The sequence below is a fragment of the Molothrus aeneus genome, chromosome 2 (genome assembly GCF_037042795.1).
Source record: "Molothrus aeneus isolate 106 chromosome 2, BPBGC_Maene_1.0, whole genome shotgun sequence".
Lineage (NCBI taxonomy): Eukaryota > Metazoa > Chordata > Aves > Passeriformes > Icteridae > Molothrus > Molothrus aeneus.
In genome coordinates, this window is record NC_089647.1 from 48,735,630 (window position 1) to 48,756,870 (window position 21,241).

Consider the following 21,241-nt stretch of genomic DNA (forward strand, 5'->3'; position numbering starts at 1 on the left):
CTGTTTATTTCTCCCTCAGTCTGGAGAAAAGATACACAGTCATTTCCTGATTCACAGGGACTTTCATTATTCTGATGCATCTCAGATTTTTCTGAAGATTGCTTATGCTGGAAAGAAAAGAAGAAATCCCCTGGTTTCTTTCTTTCTCTGAGTTCTTTACATAGAGCTTATGATCTACATGAAGGCAGCTTGTTTTTGCATGTACATTTTATTGACTATTATGAAAAAACAAATAATCAGAAGCCACAGCAAGGAAAAGGACTACAGAGACACATATTCTCATGGTCAAATACCACTTCTCCATGCTCAGAAGACTCATTTATATTGAGATATAAATGCATGAAATGGGCCCACAGTTTAAAGAAATCTGACAAAAATATGAGTCTTCATGCTCTTTGTGTCCAGCAGCCTTTTCTTCTGTCTTCTTTCTGGCTGTGAGGCTGGTATGAAGATTGTCTTTCCATTAAATTTGACACTGAAATATTTAGGTGGTTCCAAAGACCTGTTAGTGAAAGATTTTGAGGGCAGAGGGGTTTTTTATATCTCAAAGCCTAGCAGAAAGAAACCTATCCAGTGTTAACATGCCAAAAATATTTACAGCATATTACTATATAACAATTTCTAATTATTTATAATAAGAGAAATATGTAGAAATATCAACTTACATTGATAGATGTGCAGAAAAGTCTCTCCTAGTTTACTTGTGAGGAGGGGCTCTGGCAAGTCCCTGAAGAATTGCTTGACCATGTCAGCCACATCATATGCTGACTGGTCCTCATAGCTGACGTTTTCTGGGGAGCTCTCGTTCATCTGGCGCAGGGCCTGGATTCGGGATTTCACTCCAGATTTCCGAAACAGACCCACCTAAAAACGTACCACATTGACTAGGGTAAAGGGGAAAGTGGCACTTGAAGAATATATATATGCTATATACATTTATATGTGGGGACTTGGATCATGACCAAAGCTTGGGTTGCTTATTTCACTCTAGGCAAGGAGGAGGAAAATGTGCAGATGCAATTGATGGTCCTACAAGTCTCACAGGCAAGCACAGGCCCCCACAGAAGGATTGCAGGGGTTAATAATGCTGCTGCTCTCTGTCCCATTCTAGAGAGACAGTTCAGAGTGCCTTGTGGTTTCTCTGCTGCCTGAGAAGTTTAAGCAAGATGCTCTGGTGATATAAATCAGCCTGGCTTGCTTGGCTTGGGTCACTGACTGTTGATTTACTCCAGCTGAGAATCTGGCCCCTCATATTTATTTGGGTATATATTTTGAAGACTAACAGGAAAATATTATGCTTAGCTAAGTAATAAATGCTGTGACAAAAGATTAGTACTTCCTAGTAGAGCTTTAAAATCAAGATTAAATGTATTTTTTCCCTTTCATGCTCTCTGCTTCCAAGAGTTCTCCCAAATCTCACTGAAAAGTCCAGTTTGAGAGTGGGGGCCACGGAGGGATTACTTGTGCAGTGTCACTAAGATACATTTTTATCCTGTTTGCTTTCTATTTTGAAAGGAAGTGGTAATTCTTCAAATGATGCCTTCAAGGCAGGGCTGCCTTTTCTTGTCCTTCTCCACCTGCGGAATTCCCCCTTGGGTGAATTCCTAGGCCTCAACCACATTATTTATTCCCAAGTGAGTTTACAGTGTTTCATTTGGGAAGCGTTAACACTGTTTTCCCTTCAGTTTTGCAGGGAAAAAGGTGAAACATTGAGAGAGACCTGTGGGAAAGGCCCATTTCCAGTTGGGAATTATAGACCCTTTTTCCTCTGTGGTTGCTGTCTCGCTGGTGATTGGCACAGTCCATCAACAAACAGTAAAGGTACGGGAACAATGCCTTCTGGCCTTCTTCCCCTTACTTCTGAGCAAGAAGCAGCACAGAGTTCACAGAGGACCCTCCTCTCTCTAGAACACCTCCCACGCTCACCGGAGAGTATTTAGGATCCTGGTTAACTTGCACATTCATGACACTAATTACACAGATCACAGCTCTGTGAGGGGCTATATTTATTTAATTACTTATATGGAGAGGAACTGCTGCACCAGACTGGCTGTGAGGCAGCTCTTCTCTGTCTTCTTACCAATTAATTTAGTGTCACTTGAGAGCTAAATTTATGTACAGGAAGTGGAGAACTGGAGTGTGCCCTGTGTTCTGTATTTATGATCCCAAGTGAAGCTCTGCTCTTCTTCCTGACAAGAGCATACAAGAAAGAACATCCAGCTCTTTTCATCTGGTTTTCCCTTTCCCTTTTTCTTCTTCTTTTTAAATGCCTTTTCCTCTTAGAAATGTGTGCTGAAGATGAAGAAGATGGACTGGCTAATTCTGTCCAAAAAATAAGGTTTTGGCTTGCAGTAGATAAACGTCAGACCACAGGCTCAGTTCCCTCCTTTTGATGGAAAGTGTTCCTGCTGGTATAAACAACCAGTAAAAACTTCTAGATAAGTCTGATTTGAGAGGTCAAATGTCAAATCTCACCCATGCAATCTCCAGCTGCACATCATTCTACTGCTCTTGATCTCTGTTTAAAGACATTTACCCAAACTCCAATTTCCTTTTTTTATTAATGGAAAAAAATAATAATTAATCAAAAGAGTTCTTCGCTCAATAGAAAAAGATGTTTTAGGCTTTGTTATGCATTATTACAGACTTGTTCTGTAAATAAAAAGGGACTAAAAATTCAGAGGTTAGTCTGCCCCGATCTCTTTACTATCCTCATGCTGCGTGGATCCTCTTCCCCATAAGCAGCCATATGATGCATGACAGAAATAAAGATGCAGTTGGAAAAGGCAAAGCAGTTTCTCTTTCACAAAGTGAAACTGAATTACATATCCTACAAGTAAGTATGGGGATCCTCATGCCAGTTTAGGGATTTCATGGCAGGAGCCAGACCTTGCAATGGTTTAGAGCAACCACAACTTTACCAAGAGTGTGCAGTAGAAGCTCTGACACCTGTTCTGAACTCTAGCCCACCTTCTGCAGTGCACAGGAGAGACACATAAGCAAGATGCTGAGGTTACCCAGGTCTCTGTCCGGGCATTAGCAGACTTTGAATTAAATGGGAACAAAGGGAGTAACTGTAAAGCAGAGGAGCTGAACTGCCTGGAATGTTTTTGCCTAGAAAGGTTTTTGGTGAAAAGATATTTTAAAGGACACAGATTTGTAGTTCTCCTCCTTCTTTTTTTAATCAGTACTTTCCCAATTTTACTCTAAGAAGAAACCACAGCTGAACTGACATTCACAGAGCTCTGATGCTTCCCAGCCTGTAAACACAAATGGAGCAGAGAGTTGTCTGAGGCTTCCAACACCTTTTAATTGCCTCAAGTCTCTCAAGAGCTTTTTCTTTCTCCTTTGTACTCCCTTTTACATTCTCCCCACTTAATCCTCTCTCTTCTCTTTCTTCCTCTGGCTCTGCTTCTTAGCTGACAAGCCCATCCCTATCCATACATCTCCTGTTCCTCTTATTTGGGCGTCTCCTCCTCCAATCTCATCACTAATTCCAGGCTTGCTGCATCACTTTTCTTCCTACACTGGCTTTCTACAGCTTTTACACAGCTTAGTACACAAACCCAGATGAGCACTGTGGAAACCAGGCATGTTAGCTCCTGAATATATCACTTCTACTTGTCTCCATGCATCTTTCCCTTTCATCCTCTTTAATAAATTTCTGACAAGCTGTTCATCCCACCCCTTAGCTCCTGCACTACATATGACTGGCAGAACTCATCTCAGCTCACTTTAACACTGTGAGTTAGATGTCAAGGTCTGACCACTACAGGATCCTTTTACAGAGAGAACTGACAGGAAGGACCTCTGTCTTTCCCACTGGCTGCAAAGGGAAACGGTTGTGATTCACTGGAACGCCTTTAATTTTCAGATTTCAGTTTTGGGGAAGATGACTGTCACCCAACAAAAATCCTGAACAGCAAACAGAATGGTGATTAGAAAATGTGAAGATTCAAAACAGACTAATTCCACCCTTTTCATGTGCTCAGAAAGCAGCAGAGTCTGCAGAGCAAAGCGCTGGTTGCTCCTTTCAAACTTACAACTATCTAAAGGCAGTTATGAAAGAGGTCATATCACATGAGGTCAGTAACAGTAGAGGACTGAACATAAACAGCCAGGGGGTTTCTCCCAGTCCTATGTTCATAAAAATATACATCCTCATCCTTAGGGGAAGAACAGTAAAAATATGATTAGTATGTCCCTCTGTAGCTAAAGGGAATGAAAAAAAAAAGTGAAATACTTTGAGCATGAGGGTCTCCCAGCTGGCTTGTTGTAGCTAAGAACACTATAAAAGGCAACGTACCATAATGGCTTTGGCATTGAACCCCTGCTGACCTAACTATCTGGATATATCTGACTCTGTCAACAGAATACTTGGGAATATTTTGCTGAGTTTGCTCTCTATTCTTGGACTTTTCTGTCTTTGCTAAGTAAATAAAACCTTTTGTACCATATCTTGTGAAATGGTGAATGCAGTTAACCCTCAATGGCAACAGTCAAGCATAAGCAGTACAGATTTATGTAGAAGTGGGGAGTCCTGATCCCTTTACAGGTTTCATTCAATATACATGAAGATCTCAAAATGTTCTTTGAAGTAGACTGTGGTATACAAATCAGCAGAACTGTTACAGCTACAAAATTTCAACAGATTAGCTGGATACAAATCTCACAATGGAAAACTTTTAGTTTTGGCACCAACTATCAAATCACCAGAGGAGATTGAGGCCAAACATGAGAGATAATAATCTTCAAATAATCCTGGCACAAAAATGCTGACTGTTGCTTGCTTAAAGTGGCTTTTCAGAAAAAAAGAACAAGTCCATGGAGTAAAGCTCCTACCTGGTCTAGACAGTTGCTCCGTAGGTAGCGCAGGGCTTGCTGTATGCTCTGGGGAAGAGGCTGACCTGTTCTCTGGACGTGAACTATCAGGGGCACACCAAAGACATTCTTGTCCTTGTAGTCAGGGACTTTCATCCTCTTCATGAACTTTGGCACAGACCTGAAAATTAACATGAACAGGCTGCATGAAAAAATCAGAGTATTTACACACCTTCTGAATAACACTACTGACAGAAATTGGTAACCGGGGCCTTTTTAAATAAAGATGGTGAAATAATGTTTAATGCACAATACAAAGACACTTGACAATTTGCATAATTGATTAATTTCTTAATGTCTATAAGTGGATGGCCTCTAAGGTATAGCATAACAATCAGCTTTAACAAGAACCTCTTATTATGCAGGTGTCATCCAGCTGAAGCCAACAAGGTTTAAAGCATCTTTTAGGGACTCACAAGAATGGCAGAGCAAACCGGAGTGGAGAGGGTATCTGAGGGAAAAGGAGGTTCTAAAATGCTGATGATCTTTGATCTTCTACCAGTTACATGATTTAGTATTCTATTGATAAAATTTTACAATAAGAAATGATGGTGGGAAATCCCTATGTGTCAGATTCCTCCCTTGGGTTATATGATTTATTCTAGTTAAGTAACTTAAGTGAAAGCTGGTGAGCTTGCTTTCTTCAAAAAATTGTGATGAAAACAAGAACCAACTGGATTCCCTTTTTGGGAATCATGACTGCCATGGAATTAAAAAAAAAAGAAAATGACCTGAATGTGACTAAGAGTTGTGTCATCTGTGTGGGAAGAAGTAAAAACTCATTTTAAATTACCTACTGAAGAAGTACAGTGCGTAACTCTACAGCTATTTACAGTGCCTCTCTTAAAAATCCTTAGAGACTGATTATAAAAACTGAAGAAATATCTTTCAGGATGAAAATCTTGTACAAACAGTAGCTCCTAGAATTTGCTGTATTCTAGTCTGCTTAATTGAAGTTGGGTAAGGTGAGATTAGTTTCAGTGCAGATGCCAGCTAGCCACAGGGAATGCTCCAAAGGAGAGCAGTGAAATGGGGATTAATTTTACTGAATTTAGTTATCTTACAGAGATTTAGAAAGAGTCAGCTGTCTGGGCTACCTCTATACCCACTCTAGAGAGAGACACCCCTGGAAGGTGACCCAAACCCTCAGCCTTGGATATAATGGGCTGCTTTGGGTTGCCTGTCTGTTTCCTCTGACCACAAACAGCCAACCTGACTTTCTGAGATCAGATTTATAACAGATTTTAACTTTTAACTCTTTTAACTTTTCCTAATGACTGATGTCAGTGAGGTGAATCTCACATGTATCAATTGTATCTATTTTTCCATTTCTAAGGGAAAACTTGTCTTAACGTAGCTCACAGATGAATTTAGTGGGATTTTGGGGAGGTCCTTTTAGCATGAAAATCACAATATAAACATCAAGTCATACTGTATCTGGACTGGGTGCCTCAGTGTATTAGGGAAAGATTCTGTCATTGTTTTGGTTATTTCTCAGATACTTTCAAACTCTTATCCATGCCCATTTCCATTTCTGGTGTACCTCAATCTGTGGGGCCCACCAGGGTTTGTGTACCACAAAACATGCAGGTTTCTGTAGAGAAGGAGCCACATGGTGAGCATTCACATCCATGTGTGCTTCCCTCCTCTGCCTGAGTGACCAGGTAGCTGTCACAGCTGCCAGGGCTGCCAGCTCCCTCTAATACAGGTCGAGGCCTAGGCCAAAGCCTGCATCTTTGATTTCTAGAGAAAAGCCCCATAACTATTCTAACCCTTCTTTTAAAGCACAAACAAAGCAATATCAAACACATGAAGCAGCAGCTGTTTCTTTTTGAATCACCAAATGAATACTGGGTAGGACTTACTGTAAACTTTTCCTACTTTATAGTCACTCTCTCCTATTTCTGTTTATTTTTCTGGAACTGTAGCATTGTTCAAAAGGCCAGGGTTGTCTCTCTGTTAAAGCACAGGAATGAAGCCAGATTTCCAGGATCTATTTCTCACTTTGCCAACAAGCCACAAGGCAGCAATGGATTAAAAGGGACAGTTTCAAATCCCACACTTGAAGTCATTGGTTCCTTCTAATTCCATTTATTTTCCGACAGAATAAAAGAATCAGGAGAAGCTATTTTCTTCTAAAAAGTCTCCTTCCAGTTAGCAGTGGTACTCACCAGGTCCAGCCATGTTTGTTTGACATGGAGTACTTTTCCATGATGGCAGTGAGACGAAGCAGAGAGAATTTTTGCAGTAGATTCAGCTGGGCTGCTGACTGGTTGCTGATGTGAAGTGATGCAATGGAGCGACTCAGGCGATGAGAGATTTGGAAACTCTGCCATCGTAATTGCCTTTAGCAAAAGAAACGATAGAAACGTCAGAGAACTGCTTTGGTTGCGCAGAAAAGATGGTGTACTGTGAGATAGGGCTGGGCAATGTATAAAACATACATAAACACACACATACATGATGGCTTGTGGTGTGAAAAGAAAGAAAATTTACCTTGGAGATAAATACAACAATTTAGTCAATCTCTTTTAATTTCAGAAATGCCCAAGTTTTGCTGGTTTAACATTAGAATCTCAAGTAGGTGTGGGTCCTGTCCATATACTTGGGGAAGCAGTGCTGCCTGCTATGGTCTTTAGCCCACACACTTCCAACAGGATGTGGGAGATTCAGAGACAAATGTTCTTTGCCTGACTCAGAACTGGTGTTTGATGCCTAGTCCCTCATCTCCCAGAGGACTGACCTGACCAGTGAGGTATTTGGAGATGAGGTTCTACAAACAGCTCTGTTATTAAATGCTGAAGGACTTTTTTGAAAAAGGATTAAACCCTGTGTCTCCTTAGCTAGAGCTAAAACCACCAAGCTATTGAACCATTCACATCTTTTTACTCCAATGCACTTCCTCTGTATACTAGATTTATCAGAAAAAAAACCCTAATTTTATTTTCTTATTTCACTGAATGTAAGTTCTGACTCAAATCCTGAAAACTTTGTCACTGCTCATTTACTCAATAGTTTCCTCCAGTCCACTTTCACTTTTGTGGTGGTGGTGAGCAAGCACAGGCAGCAGTAAACCATGGCATGGCAGAGTCCTCTGTGAGGGTGTGACAAGACTGACAGCAGATCAGAAAATACCAGTATTATCAGAAATACCAGTATCAGAAAATACTAGGTATGTTCTCCCTGCTTTGGCACTTTCAAAGCCACCCAACATGCAACAGTTTAGACCCACAAAAGCTTTTGCCCAGGACCATTGGTACTTGGCTCAACAGGAGCTCATCACTCTGACTTAAAACATGTCTGTAAACTATCAACAGAATTCCACTTTCACTTTATTAAGAAGTCACTCATTCACCATCATTTTATCCCACCCATGTAAGGGGCTGGGGCAGCGTAGGGAGGTTCTCTTTGAGCACAAAGGTGCACATTTTTAAAGCAGATCAGTGCATTAAAAAAGTGCATAAAGCTACAGATTCATAAAGACCTGGGTGCATAACTTAGAAGCCAAATTAAAAATGCATCCTACAACATATACAGGGTATATGTAATCAATGGATCAAGGGACAAAAAAATGCCTTAGTTTGCTTTATTAAACCAATTCTGCATTGATTCCATGTAAAAATCTCCACAGCAGGATGTCCTTTCCCGGAAAATCGCACCGTTCCCTAGGAAGTCCCCATCTCCATACAGGATGAACACTACTGTAATGGTACCCTGGGCCTTCTGACTCCCAAGCTGAGAACCTCTGCTTCCTTATATTGTATTTCACAGTCTGTGGATTTGTATACAAAATTCTGCTACTTACCTGCTTGGCCTCGTGAGCGATGCTCCCACCCCAGAGTCCCTCCTGTCCCTAACACCAGTCGCCTCAGATTCATTCAGGGATGTTCCATCTCTGTCCATGTCGCTCGGGGTGGTCCGGCCATCAGACACAGAGTTTCCTTCAAAATCGAGAGTGATCTGTGTAGGCGACTGGAAAGGCAACGATGGGGATTCCCTGACTGACACGTCACCAACCGGCAGACCTGGCAACACCTTCTTTGACCAGCCATCTACCACCTCCTGCAGTCCATTGACATGTTGCAAAATGTCATCTAACTGAGGAAAAAGGACATCCTTCTCTATGTCCAGGAGGTCCCCAGTACTAGCATACAAGTGGGAACCTGGTACATTGTCATAAATACTAATTCTGCTCTCTTTAGGACAGCAAGCCATCAGGCCAGATTCCTTTGGAGTAGAGCAGTTCTGCTTTCCCAAAGAGATGCTGCCTGTCCTCCAGTTTACACTGTTACTGTTGTCTGTAGGTGAGAGGCTTTCAATGGAAAGTGCCTTTGGGAAGGTCCCTGGTTTGTGATCCTTGGGAATGTGCACAACCAAGTTCTCTTGGGAATGAAATTCGTTTTTGCGATTTTGGTCCACCACTTGCCGTAAGGCTGTTCCTGCCAGAACATCCAGGTCCTCCAGGTACATCCCACCTCTCTTGTTTGCTTCATGGCACTTGCGTTCCTTCAAACACGGCGTGCTCACCCCACTGCTGCTGTTTTCGGACTGGCTGCTGTCACTGCTGGATTTGGCAGAAGAGGGAAGCCCTCTTTTGACTGAATCTTGCCCCAAATTCTGGAGATCGCCATTGACTATCTGTACACAGTGCATGTCTTTCAAGGATTTTGGCTCAAACTGGAGAACTGGTCCACTGATCTCTAAAGGACCTGTTCTTCCCGAGCCTTTTAGCTTTCCATGCACGGCTTTTGCTTTCAGCGTCTCCATGCGTTTTAGAAAGGTTTTCGCTCTGGCTCGTGTTGGATTTTCATTCTTCAGGCTGTCCTTGGGGAATGGGGTGGTGTTTATTGCAGCGGAGTCCTGCAGCAGGGTGCTCTCCACATCGTGATGGGCAGAGCAGTCACAGGCCTCCCTGGCAGCACTGGTGGTGCCAGTCTGGCTCCTGCTGTCACTGCCCCCACTGCTCTCGCTGTGAATCGATGAGAGCTCAGGCTCGCTCAGATCTGTAAGGACGCTCTCACTGCTTGTCGTGTTTTTCATTTTAATGTCCCCAGAAGAGCCATGTCTGTCAGACCGGTGAAGCAGAGTGTCAATGTCGTCCACCCGAGACCATCGTTTGCTGGTTCTTTGGAAAGTCCATTTATTACTGATAGCACAGAGATCTTCTTCATCTGAATCTTCACTCTGGAAAAAAAGCAAGTGGCACATGTTAAAATTGTGTGCTTTAACTTGATATTCGAATTAATGAGATTGGGCTGCTCCAGGTGAGCAACAGACAACAAAGTCTCTCTGAGCCAAGTTTATGGAAGGCTGGTCATCAGTCCTTTCATAACACTCTCTTTCATTCAATTGTAAAGACTGCAAATATCTTATCAAAAGAGGAATAAAAGCCTACTCCATGTTAGGAGTCCCACTGATACCTCTTGGCTTCCATGGACTGCCTGTGCACTGAGTTGTGTAGGGCTGATGCTCACAGTGACTGTTTAGAAAAAAAACATTTTGAAAGGCCAAAGTAAAAGAATCCTGATTTGCAGGGATGGTGTTAAGATACACATGGTAAAGACAGGGAAGTGGCTGCGTACTACAGCAATGTGAGCTATTTAAAAATCCAAGACAGCAAATATCTGGTGCTGCACGTAGGTTTGCAGTGAGAACTAAATAAACATCTATAAACTTCATGGGCCAGATGCATCTAACAAGATTTATGTTTCAGGACTATAACGACAAATGAATAATCATGATGCTTAAAAAACAATAAAAAATATTTGGCAGTATTGCTTAGGGTGTGTCTGAGTGCAGGCAAAGGAAAGCAGAGAAGGCAGCCATGGAGGTGTGGGCAGGAGGAGCAGCCAGGCTCAGGCTGGAATAGGGCAGCATCTGCAGCTGAGGTGAGCTTTCCTACAGTGGGCAACCACTGTCTTCACTGCTGTCATCAGTAGAGGCACCCCAAACTTGATGACCTGCAGCCTGCCCCACTGTCTCTGGCTTCCTTCAACCTCTTCCAAGGCAGCAGCACCCCACAGCCCTTTCTGGTCTCATTATGTTTAGGTAGCTCCAGGAGCTACTCTGCAATGCAGAAAACGTGTGCCTTGAAAAAAAATTTAGATAAAAACCCTCACCCTATGACATTTTTCTCATCCGTTTGCTCAAACAAAAAAGATACATCTTCAGCACGAAGCCCATGGTTGCTAATGAGTACCCTTTTCCTGACTTTGAACTGGACTTATACTGCATTATTCTTGTGCATTTGTTTTAAAGCAGAACAAACTAACTTCACCTACATGACATTCAAACAGCTCTTCACATTCTTGGAAGCAGTATGAACGCAGTAAAATATGACAGGCTGTCAGACTAAAATGAGGTGCTAAACCAGAAAGACTATTTTGGGACTGGAAAAATTCTCATTTGAAAAGTCTATTATTAGAAGTATTTTTATATGAAGTTTTGATGGTAAAGTTATCTCTAATCTTTGACTAGATCTTTACTGGCCTGTCTAATTGAAAAATGTAAACCAAATTTTACAAGGGCACCCAAAACCTTAAATAACATGAAACCTCAAAAGCTAGAGATTGGGATCAGTAGCATGCCAGGTCTCACTGATGCCATAAACTTTTTCCAGTTTATCACTCCAAGTCAGCCAGATGTTTTAGATTCTGTCCAAACCATAAAATAAAATATAGCTGTGAAATTTTGGGTTTAGGCATTCCTCTTTCTTTTGTTAACATTGAGGTGTGCAGTGTTCCTGTGAGTTTACAGAAATGAATAGAGATCCTCATTCTGTGGCTTGTTAAAGAGAAAAATTGAGCACCTAGTGAAATATGAGGGAAGGGGCTAGAAAAGGCTAATACTGCTTTGGCCATTTTGTCTGCAGTAAAGAAATTGCACATCAGACAGTTCTACCTTTGTTTTAACTGTTGCTGTGTGCATATATGGACCAAAGGACTGCATAGTCTCAGGAACTTAAAAATCCATTTAGTGTGGTCTTAGTAGTGCCACAAAGTGGATATTTTAAAAACCACAAGGGTACGTACTTTTAAATATTTAGCAGTGGTAATTATATCTACAAAGCATACCACTGCTGAAGCGTTGGTGGCATCAGCCAGCAGGATAAACATATTTTTAAAATTTGTTCTACATTGCAATATGCCAAAGGGACCTTAAAGAAGATTCTTGGCTGACACAAATCCCTGTAGCTGCACTGACATTACTGTATGAGCTGACAGGATTTAGCCTGTATTTTCTACAAGCTGGAATCGATTAAAGTAGCCAAAGTGGTAGAGACATTGCAAAAAACACCAAGAAGAGAGCAGAAGACAGAAATAAAAATAAATTCAGTGGTAAATATACTTTAAATCAAAAATTTGTGGAGTTTTTATTTTGTGGGGCTTTTTTTTGTGGTTTTGTTTTGTTTGTTTGTTTGAGGGGTTTGTTTTTTTTTGACAAAGCAGAGATGAACAGAAATGGATATTGGTAGTAAACAAGTTTTGCCTCTAACCACAGAAAAGACAGGATTACATTCTGCCCAAGAATCACTTAGAAAATACTTAGAGGCTTTTCAATGTCAAAATTTGCAGCTCAATTAAATAAAGGCTTAGTTTTGGGTTCTTTTTAATTGATAAAGAAACATGCTTGTGTTTCATCAGAAGCAAAATCAGGCAAATATGAAATGAAATATCTGGATGCTGAGATACTGCCATGGTGACTCACTACAAATTCAGCTGAACTGTGAGTCCTATGACATACTGTGCTTTTCTTTTGATGAAATCAATAGAAATTCTGGAAGCCACAAACATCCTGAATGACCCACTGTTCTTGTCAAATATCTGAGTGTCCTGACAAACGAAACTTTCCAAAAAAAAATGTTGAGAGCACTTAGCCCACCCACGTGTCACCAGCTAGGGGTACAGCAGATCAAGAGAAGGTCTGAAAGCAATGATTCATCTGACACAGGCAGAGCAGACATATTGGAGCAGTGACTGTATATTCTACTGACCTGGGGTGAAATCAAGTGCACTGCTTTGGAGCATATTCAAAAGTCCAGTTAATGCCATTATGTTTGGGAAGATGAGAAGGGACAAGGTTCTTGAGGAGTGATTGGTAACATTTGCCAAAGAGAAAGAGGTTTTGATTCACAGATTTGTCACAGCTGATTTAAAATAGTGCAGCTTTTTGACTGAGAGTGTACTTGCCTGAAATACAGAGGCATGCTAACAAAAGGCAAGTAGTGGATTTATTCACGGTGGAATTCTGCCACATTTTTCCAGCTGGGGGCAGGAATTCTCATAAATCGACAGCTGCAGAAGGCAGTTAATCCAAAGGCTAATCTCTGTCTGTCCAAATCGCTTACAGACATATTTGCAACACATACATGAGCATTTCTGTTTGCATCTTGATGAAGCCAAGGGAAGAGAGCAGCCCACAGTGGGAATGGTCTGGGTGGGAGAGTGGGCAGTAGGGAACACTCCTGCTGAGCTGTCTTTCACAGGAACCTTGCCTGGCAGCTTGCTTGGCCATATTTTGGTGAATCACTCAAGCAGCTCTGCTAGTCCTGTGCATACCTGTTATGCTGAAGCTCCAAAGCTGGCTGATTTTGCATTTCATTGTTCAGATCACCATAGAGACTATTAGGAAAGGCATTATCCACAGCCAAAGATTTATTTAGTTTGGTGATCAATTTCAGACCCAGTTTCTGGCTTTTACACTTGCATTTACATTTCCTCCTGTCAGCAAGCTCTCCCTCCTCTTCTCTCACCCACATTCTCTTCTACTTTCAGTTGCTCTGTATCTGTGGACTAAAATCTCCTCCAGCTCCTCTTTGTCTACATTTTTCTGTGCTCAGCTTCTCTGTGGCCTTGTGCAGGTATGGACTCAACTAGCTTCTGTACCCTTAAAAGAGTACCAAGTAGTGCCATGTCTCTTCCACCACAAATTAGTGGTCATCTGCAAGGAGAGCAGCTGAGGACTTCAGTCCATTCAGAACAGGGAGGAGTGGCAGCAAAAAATTAATGAAAAACAAACATAACAAAACAAAACAAAAAAAAAAATCCTCCATTTTTAATACAACATAAAACCCAAGACAAAAAAGACCCAAAACCATACACAGTGAAGAAGACCCTGCAGCTCTAGGGAATGGACAAAATAGAAGCTTAAGAAGCTAGTACACAAAGGAAAAAGCAGATATGTGCCAAAGTGGGATATCTGGACATTAAAACCATCCTCTGTTCAAGTTCCCTCAAACACTGAATAGAGTATGATGAGACTGAATTTGCAAAGACACCAAAAATTCAGCTCTTGGAGTCAGTTTTTAAAAAGCACTAGAAAAACACTCTAGGAAGGAAAAACAGGAACCAAGATTTTTCAGAGTTGACAACTAGCATTGTACAACACTCAAGGACTTTGGGGAATTTGTGACCAGAAAACCAAACATTCAACAGTTAATGCTGGGCATGTTACAAAACTCAAAATCAACAGGCTGTTTCTGCAGCCCTCACTGAAACCCTTTATGCTCAGATAATTCCCGTGTTACACAGGAGCTTGTAAGGATGACAGAGTTTATTTTCATATTCTTAACTGGGAAGAAGTCAGTACAAGAAACAAAGAAAAGCTGTTGTTTTCATCTGAGCAGCTTCCATTTTTTCTGAGCAGGATTTTCCACTGTGTACTCATACAGCATTGACAAACAAGCCAGTCTAATGAAGCTTTACTGTCTTTTCACCCACTAACTTTAATTGCACACATGTAAAGTTAAAGTACTGTGTGAGCCCTTCCAACACACGTAGTATTTACTCACATTTTCTATTCTATTCATGATTTCAAGATTCAGCAATTCACATTATTATGCCTCCAGATAATGCTGACATGCATGTTCAAAGTAAAATAAACTTAACTTACTTTTAAGAGCATTTTACTAGATTAAAGGCTAGATTGGGGTGGTCTTATCACAAAAGCCAGGGTATATTTGATGAAGTTCCCTTACCTTTTTTCTTTGGAAGTTCACATCGAGTTTCATTGAGGCGCACTTGTTCAGTGTGTTCAGTCGTCTACAGGGCAAAGCAAATTCAAAAGATTAGCAGCCTCTGACTAAAGGGCATGATTTTTTGCAAGTTCAAAACATGCTCTCTTATCTTACTGTAGGGTGCCAACCACATATAACAGCTTCAGAAAGGATAGTGGTCATCTATTCCAGCTACATGACCACTGCATCAAAGGGGACCCTTAGTTTCACTTTACTTGACAGCCAGGTTTGATAGATTGCTTTTTAAATTCATAGACATTTCCATATTAGCACAGGAAGCAACTCTAAACGAACACCTGTGATAGCTGGGGAAATGACAAGAAAAGGAGGCGAGTTGCCTTATGCAAAGGCATCAAAAATGATTGTAACGCAAGTGGTCTAAAATGGGAATTTCAAAGCACTAGTGAAAGACCAAACAAAGAACCAGCTGCAGTTCCTCACTTCTGACAGTTGGTACTTCTTTAAAAAAGTTGACATAAAGAACTTCTAGCTGCTACTTAAAAGTTTCTCCAAAGCCAAAAGTTTCTTTTCTCCTATCTGTGGATCTTACAGGTTAACACACCAAACATGTAAAAAATTGAACATTTTTAAATAAACATTTTTAGCTATTTTTGACCATGTTCATACTGATGTTACCAGAGTCTCTGTAAGGCTTCTGCTCCTTAAATCCAAGGCTATCCTGTGATGACAGTGAGTTGAAATGACAATCTGTGTGTGTGTGTGTGTGTGTGTGTGTGTATGTGTCTTTGTGCAAGGACAGCCAGAGGACAAGTAAACATGCTCTTTCAATAGAGAACCTCCTGTGGTAATGATAATTGATTTGGTTTTATTTATACTCAAAGATCCTGATCCATGAAACCATCCAAAAGCAGAGGCTGAAAGTTAAATATGTTCAACTTTGAAAATTTTCCATGTCTAGGACTGAATTTCAAAATAAAAGGAGGAAGAGAGAGAGAGCTACATGCCCACAGCACTCCTCTGTTGGCTTCTTGCATCTCCTGTGTCTTTATAGCAAGACCTGTTTCTGTTGCTTTTGGGTTGCAGGGCCTCCAATTTCCAGAAGTTAACATTTGAAATGCATGTGATAAGTTACAAGGACACATGAAAAAAGTATCAGATCAATGATATAATCTCTCACATAACATAAGAAGATTATGGCATTAACATATTACTCTGCAGAACTTCTAATATTAGCATACCTTTCATATTGCTACCACTAACCAAGAACTGACCCATCAAATGTGGATCTTCCTTAAAAAAAAATTCCCTCTGAAAATATCACCTACTCATTTGTAGATCAAATATTCCTCCCTAACTCAAGCCAATAAATCTGTTATGCTGCATCAGAAAAGTCCTGTGCTCATGGTATTAATTTGGGTTTAATGTATGCACAAGCACACCCTGCATGCATGACAGCAATGTTGAAATAAATTCCAGGGTTTGTGGCTGTGTAGCTATATCTGCAGCCTTCTGCCCACAAATCTTCTTCTGGGATTACACCTATTATTGCAAAACTCTTTTGCCCAAACACAGAATTTCTCAACCCGAAGTAGCATTTTCTTGGGGCCCTGCGGCTGAATAATGTTCAGTGTTTCATTCGAGCACAAAATGTTTAAATGTGTGTATCGATATCAATTCCAAGTATGCAGAGGCACATTTTCAAAGTACTCCAGCCCAGCTTTCTATCTTTGGGGACAGCTTCCTCTTAGTGCTGAATATTGGCTAATACTGGAGTTCCTGCACCTCTTTGTCAGCTGGCCTGTGCTGAAGGGAAAAGTCTAGCTACATTTCCACACTAGCTCCACCAAAACCAAAACTACTTTTTACTGGGCGCCAGGGACTTCAACCCCAGGTTTTAAATTCACCCCTCTGCAAAACATTGTTATGTTTTCTGGGGCTCTTCCAGGGCTGTAGAAAGATTTGCCAGGGAAATTACAGAACTAATGATCATATTTGTGAGTTTGTCTGGTACTAACAGCTCAAATCAAAATCAGTCTTTTTCAGCTTCTTTCGCCTTGTTCATGTGCCAGTGGTGGCAGAGAGTTTTTTTCATTAGTTTAAAGTTGTCAGATGACTGACAGTCAACTCCTCAGCAAGTTATTCGAAAATAAAAAAACCCCAGAAGTTTCTGGCTACAAAGGCTGTCACCAACGTTCCAGCTGAAGTGAGACGAGCACTGCACTTTTATGCCACTGCTTAAAAAACATGGGAAAAGAATGCTGTTTGTAATGTTAACAAAACACAAAGTCTGGAATTGAGAAAAGGCAGGGAAAAACACATTAAATAAACACAAGAGAGATGGCTATATAAAACCCAAATAATCTAGGATGCATTTGAAAGTATCTGTAAATTTCTGCATTGTTCAGGGAAAGACTGGAAAACATGTATTACAGCATTTCAGTGATGTTAATTATATTTTCTCCAGAGCATCAAAGGTGGCTTAAGACTTTGAAATAATTCTTAAAAAGCCAGCAGTGATATTCAGGTGCCCAAACAGATGTTTCTGATGCTATTTTAGATCCCCTGGAGTATCAAGCCTGGCCTTCAGCTGCTGCAGGTACCTCTGTCCAGCCAACACATGGAGAAGTCTGGGCTCTCTGAGGAGATTTAAGACGGCCATAGACACAAGTCCTTAGGGCTCTGAATCCCAACCCCAGTGCTGTAGTTGTTAACTCTTATGATCGAAGTTTTTCAGAAGCCGGAAATCTCCAGCTTTTGCATTCTTTACAGCACTGAGCAGTGTTTACAAATAAATACAAGCTTGTAGCTATGCAGGCTCAGCCAGCTGGAAAACCTTGCGGGGGACCTGTTGTCCTGCTTTAGGAGCAATCCAAGTAAGAGGGAGCAATCCAAGTGATAGGGAGACAGCTCTGAAGTGAGTTTGAGTTCCAGGTGGATCTCTGGACCTGTTCTGCAGCTGCTTTCAAGCAGGTGCTTTAGAATGCAGCCAGGGCCACAGGAGAGGCATCATGGGGAGGACAAGCATGGACAGTACAGTGTCTCCTGCATCAGCAGATCCAGAAATGCCCTCTCTTATGGATTTTGTACAGGAAAATACACTCTGTTGTTCTGTAAATGCCTCCTCTCTGAGGGAACCACAACACTGGTTGTTTTATTGTTATTCCTAGACAAGTTTAGGTGCTGAGTACACATGTCTGTGCCTGGCTTCTTCTGGTGCTGTCAGCTTTGGGAAGAGGACATCAAGCTCTTAATACTGGGCTTTGGTGAGGTCTTAACACTGAGTAAGACTCCTCCCAGCACCATTAGGGCTGGTGTGCAAGGCTGGCACTGGCATGTCCCTGCCTTACCAGTTTTGTGCATAAAGAGAATATTCTGTTTTCCAGTCCTATAACCTTTTTATCATGGCTGCCACTGAGAGAGTCACCTTGTAGGCTCCAGGCTCACATGAGATGAGTAATCTCTCCTGGAAGTCAGTGGGAGCCATTCTGCTGCCTCCAGAGCAGGGCTTTCTGTCCTGCATGGGGAGAGTCAGGCTTATCCCCTACCAGCACCTAGAGCAAGATAACCCAGCAGGTGGTACCGACTGTACACCCATCATTTCAGAACTCTGGTGGGAGGGTGTCCCATCCCACACGGCAACCTTCCCTTTGTTTATAATCTGTCTAAGAGATAACAGCTATGGAAAAATAAAATGCTAAGGAAAAATAAAATGCTTGGCACAGCTCAAATTTTAAGAGCTTGATTTGGGGAACTATGTATCAGACTGTGATATACTTGTTCTTCATGTTCTTAGTCACTGTATTTACGTGAATACAAAAAGTACAACATGGCTTGGCTTCTCCTTCTCACCCTCTTATCACAGCAGCCACAAGAGTTCCCAGAGCAGAGTTGGTTGCTGCTATTTTGGACGTGACACAGCTATAAAATTTTCATGCTCAATTATTGTTTTGGCAGGATGACAGCGTTTGCCTGCAGATTGCCTGGCAATTCTCTATTGTTCATTACTCAATAAAATCTGAGAGGAATCTCTTGATAGATACGCTTCTAACCCAAAGGCCTCAAATTTGGTTTTTACTCTGCCAAATTTTCAAATTATATTGTAAACAGCAGGAATGTTAGAATATCTCAAAAGGGTCACTGAAATCTTCTACAACAGGGAGTCTTAGACTTTCTGACAAAAATACCACCAGCTGCCTTAAAATAGGTTCTTCCTCATTTATGCCTCACGTTGTCTGGTACACTTCAATGCCATAAGAAAACTGATTATAAAATGAGATTGAGAGTCTGATTTCAACTCACAAGAGCAGAGAAATTCAGTGTTTATGCTATTACTATTCAGAGCTAAAACTGCTCAAACTGATTATCCATGCTGGCATTTCAGCTTTAAAATTATCTTCCAAAAAGCAATGAGAAGCCCATTTTGTTCAGCACTATGTGCTGAATGCACTATTAGTCAGTATGATGGCTTGGTCACGCATAGCTTTAAGGGCAGCTTTGAATGTTAGAAGAATGGAAGTTTGACTGCCAACCTGGGAATCTGCTCACAGAAATAATAACCAGCCTTTTTCAACTTTCTCTTTCCTCAAAGTGCATCACAGACTGCAGCTCTCATGTGGTACACTGCTGTGCACCTTGCAGTAACACCATCGCAGAGCAAAGGAAGGGCAGAGAACTGCCCACAGTGGTCAGCTGAGCTGTGAGGATTTCCAATGCACTGGAAAACTTGGAAGATGCAGGTTTGATAGCTCATAGAGTAACAAAGCTGGAACTGGGGGCAGCAGTTGACACTATTCACTGTTTCTGATGAATCTTGGCATTTGGTACAATGGCTTTTTATGGCTCGCTTTCAGCAAAGGGTTTGAAGCTGCTGAGTTACATCCAATTAAATGTCTGCAATCCGAAAACATAACCTGTACATAATACTTGTATTTCTAATATTATGAGGAGCTATTCCTTCTCAAGGTCTAAGCTGTTTAAAAACTCCCAACAAAAAGTCAAATAAACAAGTGTTGTCTTCTGAACAAAATAATTACAGAAGAAGTAGTTAGAGAGCAATAAACCCATTTATCTTTAAAGTGTGGAAATATCTGTGTCTATGCTTTTTTCTATAGGTCTCATCATTTTCCCTTGGTTTAGGCTAATGTAAAGTATTTTTTTCCCATGAGTGCATCTATCTAGCTGCTAGTTAATTTTCCAAACCCTCATGTTTTAATAAAAGAGAAAAACCCCCAACCCAACCAAGTCTCTAACTTCTCAGCTTGAAAATAATTCTCATAAATACATCAATGTAGTAACTGTAGGTGTATCTTTGAGTCTACAGAGAGGCTGGAAGAGCAAGACATAAGCTGTTCCCATTTTTAGCTGTGTAGGTGTCGGATGCCTGGTGACCATGACTGCAGCAACACCATTGCAAATTACTTCAGAGAAGAATGATTAGGGAGCATCACAGAGCTATGAAATGACTATATCTCATTGTTTTCTCTCACAAGAAAGGGGCAGGAACAGACATCTTTCTTGCATTTTTAATGGTCCTTCAATTTTGTGGTAAAGGGCAGAGGGGAAGAGATCTCAATCTCCTATCTCTATCATTTTCCAGTTCCCAAAGTGCAGCAAAGCATGTCTCCCATCATGCCAGACTGAAGCAGGGGGATGTACAAATGTGTGGGGAAGAAGGTATCTCCCACAGAGCAATCTCTCTCAGCAAGCAGCACAGAACAGCAGTGGATCAAGTCTGCAATTAATTCTGTTCTCAGGCATCTGTGAGAGAGATCACTGGAGAATCCAAGTCTTTCCTACTGATTTACCTTCAGACACAAACACTATTACATAGAGACAGAGACTATTCTGTTCCCCACAGCCATAATAGACAGCATGAGAAGCAACTTGTAGCAGGGGAATTTTGGAAAAACAATCTGACAGCTATGTCCAGAAACTACCTGGATCTGCCAAGAAGGGGGGCATAGTCTGGGATGGAGAGGTGGACTATATGAAGTCTCTATCACCCCTATTTATGGTGTTTCTCAGAAACCTTTTCTGCATTCTTCCACCACAAACTCATTAATCCTTACAATGTACAGTATCTGCTGTAGGAACAGCATCTCCTAAAGCTATCTCTGCTGATTTTAGCCACAGTTGCAGAAGGGGAAATAGAGTCTTGTCCAATTATCTTGGTGTTGTGAAAGTTTCCATAACATGTAATGAAGCCTGCTTGGTTAAGGGACAGATGCTCCTTTGTCCTGACTTGAGGAGGAGAGAAGCAGAACCAGCTTGAGCTGAACACAGGGGAAAGAAGAGGGGAACAATGTCTCTGCAATGTGGTTTTGCAAAACTGCCACAGAATTGCTGTGTCTTGAGTCCTGGGGGACAGGACTTGGGCAATGCAAT

The 21,241-nt window shown here is 41.3% G+C and overlaps 1 protein-coding gene across 4 annotated transcripts in view; it reads right to left on the minus strand.

Annotated features, from left to right (window-relative positions):
- Positions 1 to 21,241, minus strand: part of STARD13 (StAR related lipid transfer domain containing 13) — a 141,258-nt gene that overhangs the window by 13,228 nt on the left and 106,789 nt on the right. For 3 of the 4 annotated variants that reach the window (XM_066544899.1, XM_066544898.1, XM_066544900.1), the window contains exons 4-8: positions 14,858 to 14,921; positions 8,687 to 10,065; positions 7,053 to 7,226; positions 4,843 to 5,002; positions 666 to 864 (exon numbers count right to left, since the gene is read on the minus strand). In XM_066544899.1, coding sequence (XP_066400996.1) covers positions 666 to 864; positions 4,843 to 5,002; positions 7,053 to 7,226; positions 8,687 to 10,065; positions 14,858 to 14,921 — 1,976 coding nt within the window. Of the gene's footprint in view, positions 1 to 189; positions 503 to 665; positions 865 to 4,842; positions 5,003 to 7,052; positions 7,227 to 8,686; positions 10,066 to 14,857; positions 14,922 to 21,241 lie in introns of those variants that run through there. The other variant, XM_066544901.1, reaches the window with a different exon arrangement.